This window comes from Hylaeus volcanicus, chromosome 3 (genome assembly GCF_026283585.1).
Source record: "Hylaeus volcanicus isolate JK05 chromosome 3, UHH_iyHylVolc1.0_haploid, whole genome shotgun sequence".
Classification (NCBI taxonomy): Eukaryota; Metazoa; Arthropoda; class Insecta; order Hymenoptera; family Colletidae; genus Hylaeus; species Hylaeus volcanicus.
The window spans coordinates 9,402,900-9,415,105 of record NC_071978.1 but is presented as its reverse complement, the minus strand read 5'-3'; the positions used below and the strand labels follow the sequence as shown (position 1 = coordinate 9,415,105).

The 12,206-nt window shown below is 38.1% G+C and overlaps 1 protein-coding gene across 1 annotated transcript in view; it reads right to left on the bottom strand.

Annotated features, from left to right (window-relative positions):
• Positions 1-7,351: 7,351 nt before the first annotated feature.
• The window catches only part of LOC128874319 (membralin), an 81,125-nt gene continuing 76,270 nt past the window's right edge, over positions 7,352-12,206 (bottom strand). The window contains exon 13 of the mRNA XM_054118955.1: positions 7,352-10,660. Coding sequence (XP_053974930.1) covers positions 10,443-10,660 — 218 coding nt within the window. The 3' untranslated portion in view covers positions 7,352-10,442. The remainder of the gene's footprint in view (positions 10,661-12,206) is intronic.

The following is a 12,206-nucleotide window of genomic DNA, read 5'->3' as shown; positions in this document are numbered from 1 at the left end:
AGTCACTAAATTGTATAATAAAAATAAATAAACAAGTTATTTATTTGCTTAAATATAATATTAATCGTTGACTAATTTTTCTATATTAAATACTGATAATACAGATAATACTGATAATACTGATGTGTAAGACAGGATAAATGATGACAAAAAATAAATGAACTCAACAAAGAACAGTAAATGCCTAAATATACGTACGAAAGATGTATAACGATAAGTATAATTTATTTTTGTTTCATTAATAATAAGAGCTCGTTGGAAATTCATAATTAGGCGTTGCTTATTTATTATATCTACGAGCATACTCTTAAGTAATTCGAGAATGCCCCACGCAAAATTATGTATAAATTGCAATATTTTTAATGAAGATTAGTGACTCTCGTATGTTTATTTTAATCATATGGAAGAATTGATCATTCTCAAAGCATGTTCGATTCTTCGAATATTACGGACTGGGATAAACTTTAATAACGAATTTACAAGAGCCAGTCATTTCCAGTTGAGTCTGTCTTTTGCGGTAGACAAGCAGAACTTGGGGTAACTCGATGCGGGCAGTTCCATCACTTTCGAGAAAGGACCAAAGTCCAAGATACTACCGCTACAACGACTCGAGAACTATTATTATCGGGAAACCATTAAGTTCTGTGGGTAACCCCGAATCCGTGACGAACACGCATAAGTACATCTCCGAAGAGCAAACACAGAGAATTTGCTTCGAAGAATTTGTAGCGAAGAAAGTATTTATTAAATAATAACAGTTCATTATTTTCTGTCACGTGTAGATTCAACATCGAATCAATTATATCTGAGTGGTTGTTAATGATAGTTTAATTAATTTAGACAAATGAAAACAATTTAAGCAGACCTGAAAATTCAGATGGATGCATTTAATTTTACGTTAATAATATGATGACGTAATCAGACGACATTTCTTTAAGAACTATTCTTTAGGCATATCCTACAAGAGTATTTGAGCAGCTTAAAACGCGAAACGAGACTGTTTAATTCCTTTTGAAACCGAGCAATGGTCTTTCCACAGACAAAAGTTTGGAACTCGAATTTTAAGAGAGACTAGATTTGCCAAGCTGCAATACCATGGTAATATGTTGAAATTAAATGGCGCTATTACAACGATTGTCACAGTGAAATTATAGACGAAACGGACTGGTCTTTTACAAAATTGCTCGACAGAGTTCAGAAGATGAAGAGGCATGCACGAGAAAATTGTTTTAATATTTTGAACAATAAATGATGTTTGGGCAATTCTGTTTGTTAATTTCACGGTTAAGCCATAGAGAATTATCACTCTAAACTGTAAGCACTATTTATTAATTTTATCAAATTTAGGTACTCGACATTTTAGTGGGCAATTTTGTTTGTTAAAAGACTTCTGATCACATAAATATAAAATAAAACATATAGGATAATATAGCCAACATACAATGTGTCCTATAAGTCATTTATATTTTCTGTGTGCATGTGCAGTAGCTGCTTCGTCGTTTCTCCGTTGGCGGCAAGGTGATTACTAACTTCTCCATAACTACATACATACAGAATCTTGAAATCATTTTCTCTACATTTTTAGACTTACAAAAGCTCAAAACATCAATAAATACAAAAAGAAACAGGAGAAATGATTGGTTTCACCACTACCATAAGATAACAGGCTGCAAAGCCCTAAGAGAATCAGCGCTTGGTAATTAAACGCTAGAGTCAAGCTTTTTAATCTGTCTTTAGGACTCCTAGGCTCGCGAAGTGTGCGCAAAGATGATTGGATGTTGAAAGAGCTGACACTGTTCATAAGGCTCGCCCAGGACTTTCCAGTTCATCGTCAAAGTCCACGAAAGAATTCATCCAAGGATCCCTGCCGAGGTTAAAAAGAAAGAGAATGGCGACGGGATACTTGGTATCGCAAAGACAAAAATCGCTTAATATCGAGTGAAGCAAAGCAGATAGGCAAGTACTCTGGCGTGGGAAGAGACCACGATGCAGCCTCTATGATGCCTCGTCCGGCACGGGCGGCCATTCTGCAAGCGACAGTCCATTGTTTCGTGGATAAGCCGTTTTTATTAAACCGGATGATTATTCCGACGTCGAGCATCGCCGATGGACAGAACAGAAATCGATCGGTGTCTCAGGCGTAGTCATTAAAAGCAAGGCTTACTTTGTCACGTATCTTCGTCTACGCGAGGACGGTCCAGTACCTCCAGCTGGACACTCCAAGCGTTCCGTTGCCAAATGCCTTGGATTTCACATATTTTCAGGAAAGATTTTGGCTCGCTTCTGGCAACGAAAATGTAGAAGACAAATATTTTATCGAAAATTCATCATATGGAATTTGAATATAAAGTATCACATTGACGTAATTTAAACCATATTAATTAAATGTTGAACATTTAAATAAATTGCTTACCTGCGAGAAGATACAGTTTCATGAAATACACGTTACCTTTTTTAACATGTACAGAATAATTATATGCTTCTTTTCAGATATCATTACAATGCATCTCGTTAGCAATAATTTCATTCGAACATCATTTCAATTGCCAAGTAATCAATCGCAACTGGCTACTTTAATAATATTTTAATAAAATACACGATGATCAAATGAAAATAAATCCTTGTTGGAATTGGATAATTAAATATCAATAGCAAAAAACAACTATTCCCAACAATTCGGCAGGAAATATTATTTATTTAATATTTGCGTTCATTTATTTAGCGTAAAACGCTTTACGTTACAAATGATTATTTGTATACTTCGATCATTTTGCCAACCTGATGGATAACGATTGTAAGAACAAAATAATTACTAATACTGTTAACAGTTCTTAATTCCATATTAAAATTGCTCAAACGAGATAAATCCCCTTTTTAACTCGATACTGCGGATCGATTAATCTCTTAAAGACAATCTCGTTTGATGCGTATGTTTAATAACTGCAAGACCAATTGTTATAAAAAAACAAAAATGTAGATACTTGTAGCGTACATTCAAAACATACTAGTCCATCGACCGAAGGAGAGGAAATTTCGTCGGTGCTTGAGCAAGTAATTGATGCCTGCAGTCGTAAAAGTATTACAGAGATTGGAGCTTGCACCACTCTTTTGTGGCGTAGATCCGAGTCGAGATGCAGAAGGAAATGTCCTAAGAAGGCTCAAGGGGTTCCAGCACAGTCTGCAAATCGCGGACCGTTTCTCCGAGACTATTTCAAGAAAAGCGAGAGGAAATCTGAGAGATCAAAGGAGAAGAAAAGGAACACGAGAGAGCTAAAGATGAAGCGCAGGAAGGCACAAGAGTAAAGAACAACAAAGAAAACGCAGTGACACGTTATACTATACACAAAAAGGGCACTTGCCTAAGGCCCCGATCAAAGAAGCTCCCAACAATGTTTCAAAAACTCATTATTGTTAATCGTTTGTAATGTGCGAGGAACGAGTTAGTTCCTAGGATCAAATATTAATCGTTTTTATTTAAAATTATTGCATGAACATCGGTTTCTGTACTAGATAGACATCATCTTGTAGTATAATTTGTATTTAAATTTGTTATTATATTTATACAAAAGTGTTCTTACTCGTTCTTTAAATGGGGGCCTGCACATTTTATTTTGTTTTGACTTTGTGAGGGTAAAAAATTCGTCGCAGGGAAGCCGGTAAAGTACGGCGAATTAAACAGAAAGAAACGGAAAGCAAAAATTGCGAGGTAAATGTAAAAGGAGCGAGAAGAGAAGCAGGAAGCGATGAGAAGAAGAAGCAGTTGAATAAAAGGGAAGAGAGAAATACGGAAATGTACTTCCGTGTGGGCTCGCCGGGGTAGGGATAGAAGGTAACCCTGTGGGCAGCCAATCAAATGAAGTAGTCGGAGGTTGCTTTGCCAGATGCAAATTCGGCCCCCGTGGGCTTTCTGTTCTCCCCTCTCCCCGTCGCCCCTTGTCGGGAAAGGCTTTTCTCACCAGCATCCTCTAGCTGAATCTGTGTACGAGTTTCCGGGTCACACGAAAATCCTCTCGCTGCCCACTGATACCGTATATTCCCCCTGCGCATTGTTCACTCTGGCCCTTTCCAATTACGACCTACGAAAAAGCAACCCCTGCTCGTCCCTCGCTCAAAGTCGATGCGCAGATTTAGGGAGAAGGGTGGAAATAGGTGTTAATTCTTGCGAGAAACTATCGCGCTAAGCGATGGGCACTGTAAAATTGAATTTTGCTTGGAATAAATTTGTTTGTAGGTATTATTCGTTGATTTTAAAGTACAGCGCCAAGAAACTAGAGAAATTGATATAAAAGTTCTGACAAACAATTTTTTTTTCTTGATTGCGAGGTAGAATCGAACCAAGCTAAACGAATCAAGAAGAGAATACATTAAACGGTGGCCCCTTTTTCAATAATAATAACAATCTGAAAGTTCGAGATGCAATTAACACGAATATCGCCAAATCGATTAACCATTTATACTGTATACAGTAAAATTTACTATTCGATTAAATATTAATAAGAATCACGGTTCCGAATGAGTATTCATGGAAGACATTAATCGTGAGAAATTTTTCTATATTTTTATATCTATTCATTTTTGTATCTATTGATTGATTAAATGAATTATTAACAATACTTATTATTTAACAATGATGAGGAATATGATTTTGCTGTGATATTAATGTTTCACGAATTATTTTCTCGATGGATTCAACGCGCCTTCGAATCAAGCGTCACGCGGTTGTTGTTCGCCCTTCGCCTTCTTTACTTTCAGAGGCAAAAGCGAGCCGCGAGCCTCAACGCAGGTATACGAAGGGTGCGGTCTCATTCTTCGACGGTCCTTCGGTCGATATGGATCTCGCGATCGCGCGTCCGCGTCTCGTGTCCCTCCTATTTTTCCTTGTACCTTAGTTTGCTTGGTATTGGTTGTGGGTACCTTAGTTTGGTTTGGTTAGTTCTAAGTTAGTTTTAAGGCATGCGTGTACGAGTGTCTGTCCTCTACCAAACAATTATTAATCATTTCCTCAATTCTTTTGCTTTGTTCGTAGGTCCATATTGGACTCGCAACTTCGTTCTCCACTTCGGTCACTATTACTTGATGTGATAAGTGAAGTGACCAACTGTGTAACTGGACAGAAAGGTCGGTTGCCGTCCTCCTGGTGGATCTGTATTCGAGAGGAAGACAATCGGCTCCTCCGGATTGGTTCTCTACTCCCTGTATCCCGTCTGGTGTAGTCCAGGCTCCCGGCGCAGTGCAGTAAGTCCAAAGCGCAGTGAGACGGGTGCAAGTCGGGTCCGTCGTGGCTCCCAGCTGGGTACAGGGTGTGGAGGACTGGTTCGGAGGCGTCGGTCGTCTTCCTCTCGAGTCCAGATCCAACAAGAGGAAACGGGACTGACTCAGTAAGTCTAGTTTCATGGTCGCGTCGCGTCGCGATCTCAATTTAACTTTACCCTCTTAGTTCAAATAATTGCTTGGCAGAGTCAGACATAGACTTTGGTAATCGAAGGGAATTTTGTTTCCCTTTGATTTTCATCGTTTCGTACTTAGTATTAAGCTCGTCGACTCTATGTAGAGTATGCATCTATGTATGTATGCTCTATGTAGAGGGAGATCGAAGAAACTTTGTTTCCTTCTATCTCCGGGTCTCCAGTCGCAGCAACCTCCACGTGGTGAGACCTGGTAATCGGTATTACTCGTGACGAACAATCCTTCGTCGCGAGTAATAGCGAGCTAATGGCTGCGAACTTGTAATGAGATCTTTAGATATAAAATGTGTAAAGTGTAAAGTAATAACCAGTTCTTTAAATATGCAAGAAAGGATCTAAGTAGGTTCGTCTAAAATAAAACAAATTGGTATTATAACTAGACTGCAGATTTTATGCATTTATGATACAAACTAATATAGTAATTACATACTACACATAACCAAAATGTATGGGCACCTTTACAAAATGATATAACAGCGTTATATTATTCAACATAAATTATGTATATTTTTTATATGATTTCTAAATTACTGTACGTCATAAATGCATACATCCTATAGTCTAATTATAACTTCTAAACAAATACATTGGTTACAAAAAAATCATAAAAATTGTCCCGAAACTAGTCAAACAAAAGAAGTATTTCACAAATAATGAAATCTATGCCTTCATATGCAACAACATAATACTTCCAAAAACCAAACAAACACGTTGACTTCCGATGCCCCGCGTGAAATTTTTCAATTTCCCATTCCGTGCACGGGATCCAAGGACGAAACTCGACGACGTTCCCATCCATTAAAGCAGTGTATCTCCAGTGAAATTCGCAATACTTACTTGGCAAAAGGTCGCGTAAGTGTGCGCGTGTCCCAGTGATTGTGTTCAAGCACACGGAAGGCAAGGGGACGGAGACGAAATCGAATCGCGGGTCTCGTTCCTAATTATGTCGTAATGAAAATAAATCGTTACATTTGTACAACCACCGTGTCTCTTTGGACATTTTCGCAGATCGTTCTCCTCGTCCGTTTCACCCTTTTCCTGGAGGATCTCTCTCTCTCTCTCTCTCTCCCTACCGAACGCTGCTCGTTTCCTTCGGTTTCTTCGCCACCTGTTTGATTCTCTCTAAGGTACACCACTATCTATTTGTCTATTTCGGCGTTTCTACATTCCCCTCAGCACCTCGTGCCTTCGTCTCCGACAGAATTCAACCCCAGTCTTACACCCCAAGCTCGCCCCGCCTCGCCTGTCCCGTTTGAACAATCAATTCCAATTTCATGGGAATCTCTTTTAAATCTTGCACTTTCCGTGTTTCACCCGGGACCTTCGTCTGGAACTTCCACGGTAGGAAGGTGCTTTACGGAATCGAACAATGCGACCTGCTCGCGAGGATTATCTTTGCTGTAGATCAAATTTTTAAGGGGTCTTGAAAGTGAAATTGCTGTAATATAGTCTTCTTTGGGAATTAGTTCCGAAGAAATGGACGCAAGTACAATGGAAAATAAATAGGACTCTTTTAAAATTGTCCTGTAAGGAAGAAAACTACCTTGGACGTGTGAAAGTCGTAGTGGCTATATCAAACAATTTCTTTTTTTTTTCGAAAACAGTTGACTCAATAGATCTGTTTACCAAGGGGTTTGCAAAGTTCTATCTTATAGAATGCAAAATCAGATACTTGTGAGTTATAATTAAATATTTTTGTATCATAACTGTATTACACCTACTTTTATACTTCCAAATAACAGTATAAATTTGTACACACACTGCAGGAGAATTTGTGAAAAATTAAATTAAAGGTTTAAAGAAAGATGTATAACGTCGTTGCCCTCTGTACGAAGTTTTCGTCGGTTAGGAGAGATAGGGACACTGAAAACATGAATACACAACAATTGCAACACCTTTACGTTTATTTGTAATCTACCAGTAAGATCAGGAATAGTATAATTGTAATAATAATATAATGTAATAATATGTACAATCAAAGAGAGACTCCTACGGACATAATTAGTTTAGGAAAATATTTTACATAGGCGGATATTTGTACATTAAAAACATTTAAAACAACAATCGGCCATTCGTTTCTCTACGATACCAAAAGGCTGTCTCGGCAACTTTTGCGTGTAAAATCGTTTAGACATCTCTCGCCGTCAAACGATCGGCCATTCGAGCCGTGTTTGAGCAAAAACTTAGCGAACACACTCGGGTCCAACCTGATTCCGCTTTCAAGACACGATTTGCATGTACACAAGGATAGAGTAACGTCGATAGCAAATGAATAAATATATGTGCAAAGTGAGTACCTCTTAACAAATTCTGTCACCAGTTAATCTCTTACTCTACGATCGCCTCTCTTAGAAACTAATCTCAATGCGCCGCGGGTTTCACGTTTCCCGTCGAAACGCGTTGAAACCTATATAGAAAAAGAAGGTCTACTCGAAATCATCAGCTGACGTTTCGAGGACAATCTTTTAATCGTCAAGCTTTCCTTGACAAAATATAGCAGAACTTATGTGTTACTGAAGCTAATTTTCATAGACACCAAGTGCTAATTCGGTGTGTACTTTCGTTTACAGTGTAGTCGTTTTCTGGACGTTCAAATTCCATTGTAAACATTATGCCAGATTAACATTATTTGGAATAAAATGTATAAAAATTAATTTTAACACGATTAAAAGATATTATCGAGGAAATAAAATAATTTGTTAAAATCAAATTTCAATGCATTTTAAGATATAGACCCTCCCTCTCTTTCGATGGTTATGGTCTTTGCACTGTTACGACAAGTGTAAGGCGAAAAGATTAATTAATCAATCGTAGTCAGTGTCGACGAAAACATTGACACTGAAGCATTTATCACTGATTTCGAGTAGACCCAGAAAAATGACGTTGATCTAGCATGTGGAGCTATCCCCACCCCCTCGTCTCAGACGTATGTTACAGTAAAACTTATTTAATAATAATCAGCGATCAAGCGTTAAATAGCACGTGAACGTAGAACCGCGAATGATCCGTTTACGTTGACGCTCGTAATGTACACACAGTTCTCGTTCCACCCTTCATCGTTTTGATCGTTAACTTGCGAAAGTTGTTCGTTACGGCGACACGCGCCGCTGGCACGCTACAATTCCCGCGTGTGAAATTACTAACTAAGCAACTTAGTTAATTAAGCCTAAGGATAACGTTCGAAGAACTTGCCGCGAGATACGAACGAATCGCTCGACTTAAGTCTCGGTTGTTTCTGTACAAACGGTACTTATCAATAGAAAGATTCGTCACGGTCGATGCTAGCTCGACCGACAGGTGTTAGAATATCCCTGAACGAACTCGTAGGCGAAACCAAAACCATCGTTCTAAAACGTTAAACTTTAATAACCCATACCTAGCTACGAGAGAATATGCATGAACATTTAAATAATAATAAATAAACGAAATATGTAAACGATTATAAACGGAACCGATGTTGGATTATCCCTGAACTCTGCGAACGTATACTAGGAATCTAGTCAACGATCATTTGTTGCTAATCGTTAGAACGTACTCGACCTCGTTGTAAACCCTTATCGGTAAATGTATTCTAGAAATATCTGGAAACCACCTTCGGAGTACAATATAAATCATTTAATTAACTTCTTGATGGAAAAGAAAGTTTTACCTGGTATTTTTTTTCTTTGTTTCCGCCATTTGTAAATTAAGGAAGAAATTTGCTTGTATTCCGAAGGTGATTTCGAACGCGAAATTGAAAACGTGTAACAGTTTCTTGTTAAGATTTTATAAAATATACTAATTAGATTAAAACCGCATCGCATCATCGGGGTAAAGCGATAAATGTTTCGTAATATGTGTTACAAAATGATTAGCAATTAGCTCAACCTCGGCCCTTCGTTTTGCATTTTGTGTTACTATGTATCACGTTCTCGTTTCCTTGAATTTGTATATTTTTTAACAGAGTCGTTATAAATAAAGAATCTTTAAAGAAAAGGTTAACAACAGACATTCTCGATAAAACTACCTGATTTTTGTCATTCTTGTGATGAATATTCTTTTCTTTTTTTTTCTTTTTTAAATAGACAAGAAAGGGAAGGGATTTAAGTAAAAAATCACACATCCATACACAATTGACCGCAATTTTCGAGCAATCTAAAGTAGACGCATTTGTTCGTCTATTCTAAAAAAAAAAAAAAAAAAAAAAAAATTTTCTTTTCCTGATACACATAAAAAGCAATGAACATTCATTACCGTAGAACAGTTCTCGAAAAAATCCCTTACGTACATGATTACAATATTATTGGCTTTATTAATTTTGAAACAAAACTTAGAGACTTAATAGATCAGAATATAAATTTCAAAATGTATATAATGATTTTTCGTTAAATAGAAAATTTCCATTCCATTCCAGACGAGCACTCGGTGCCCCAAAAAGGAAAAGCTTTACCCGTCACGGCGAACGAAAGGTGAACAATTCACGGTAAAATCTATCCTAGGCTCTGTACAAACGTTTAAAAAGAATCCGCTTCGAAAAAATTGCTCCGCCACCCACGAAGTTTCGTCTTTCTCGCCGATCACCGGGAACACGATATCGCATACGTTAACCTCAACGGTAGGAGTATATTTCCTAGCTATCTGGTCCCGTGCACGATGAAATCCAGTTACCAATTATCACGCTTCAACCCGGCCGATCCTCAGTCCCCAGTTACTCGTTAAAACCTGACCCCAGGCCCGGCTCGGGCCAGCGCCGCCGAAGGACGAGCTTTCCCCGAAGCTTCGATACCGATACGTTGTAAAATAAACGTTTTATTTCCTTTTCGCCCCGTCCCCTTCATGCAGGATCCACAACAAACGATACGGTCCGTGTGCCCAATTGTCTGCGATCCACGAAGTCCCTCAGCCGCGGGGTGCAACCGGTCGCAGATGCAGTCGCTCTGAAATGACAACCTCTTCTCCCAGGCTATCCGCTATGGAAACTGGCACGACTCGAGGCGCTTAATGTTCCTGCTTGTCCTGACAGGATGCCGTTTCCTTCCGGGTCGCCTCCGTAGCCTCGATCACTTCAAAGCCTTCCGACATGGAAGTATCTGTGGACGACCCATTGTCCCCTGGCTCGGAAGAGGAAGCGGCACCGTCAGATATCGGCGCGACTGATTTCGCTTCCGTGTCCTTCCTGATGTTCGCGCTGGGCGCCGTCGTCGGGTTCTCCGTCGCTAAGGTTCAAAGATTCTGAGCATCTGCTTGGTGAAGGTTACGACGGACAAGCGAGGAAGGATCGAGCGGACGTGAAGCTAACTAAGGGGTTGCAACACTTTCGTCGTTTGCAAAAATCCAATTTTTTTTGTTTTGTTAATATATATATGAAAATGATGCCGTTAATTAGAAACCGATATCGAAAGTGTAAAGGCAGTTTTAATCTCTAGAAGTAGAGGCGCGCATTAGCGTAACTAAAACTTGAAACTTTAAACTTGGCGGGCATTCCAGCCACGCTAATTTTCAATCAATCGACTCGAATCCCTCTTTTTATGTAGTCGTGTAGATATAATTATTTCCTCATGTAGCAAACTGTTGAAATAAAGGAAAAATACGATATGAAAATCACTGTCGTACGAAATTTAACATGTCCATGAATAAAATTCAAATTCAAATTCAAAATAATACTTACACCATAGAAAATACAAGCAAAGTACGACAAAATAAAGGGAACATTTTTTTATGGATTTATCTAGACTCGAAAGTGTGATTCCCCGATTTAACAACAGAAATCGATATTTTTTACGTCCAAACTCGATATCCAAATAATTCCTGGCTAAATATCGAGGGGTGGATACCATAGTAAAGAACGATGATTTTGAATCGAGGGCAGACCACCTCTCCAAATCCTATAAATTCTTGGACATATCGGTTTCACTCGTTAAAAGGGATTATCGATTGCTCAGATCACCAGAAGCGCCAGGTAGGTAGAATTAAAAGCGGTGAAAATAAACAATGCTAGTTCGGCAGGACGAATGAAACGCGATCCAGAGATATCGTGTACCAAACAATACGTAGCCGCGTTAGAACGACGAGTGTTGGTGACACAAGATCTACAAAGTGAGCGGTCAACATTGTAAAATGATTCAAACCTCGTGAAGATTTTTGCGAACTCGAACACATCCGAGCACGGCTTTAAACAGCATTAGGGAAATCACAAAAAGCTGATAAACAATTACGATAATCGAAAGCAGCCACGTTTAACAAATAAGAAATTACTTCAAAGAAAGGAAGTATACCTCGAATGAAGCAATTAATTATTCAATAACACTAGTTACGATATCAAAAGAAAAAGATATTTGATTGAATTAAATAGACACGAATTAATTATTTAAAACAAGATTTAAAAAGTTACACCATCTTAACGATCTCAAAAGATCGTCTTTCTGATCTGGTATCAGTGAGAATCCAAAAAACCGTCAAACCGAATATGAAATTTTACATACCGTGAAATATGATATGTTTTTTAAAATAATTTGCAAGGCGTTGCAGGAAATGGTTGAGAAAAATCCATATTTCTCCAATTTTTTATAAATTTAAAAAAATCCACACGCCATATGATAGCAAATATCTTTAAAAATAAAGGAACCTCTGAATTTGTTATTTACATTTGAAAAAGTTTAAACCATTGACACCATTTATTCCAATTTAAACAATAATAAATACTTTCAAAAAATAATTCGTGAAGTACTCTACAAATAGCTAAACAGTTACTTCAATTCATTA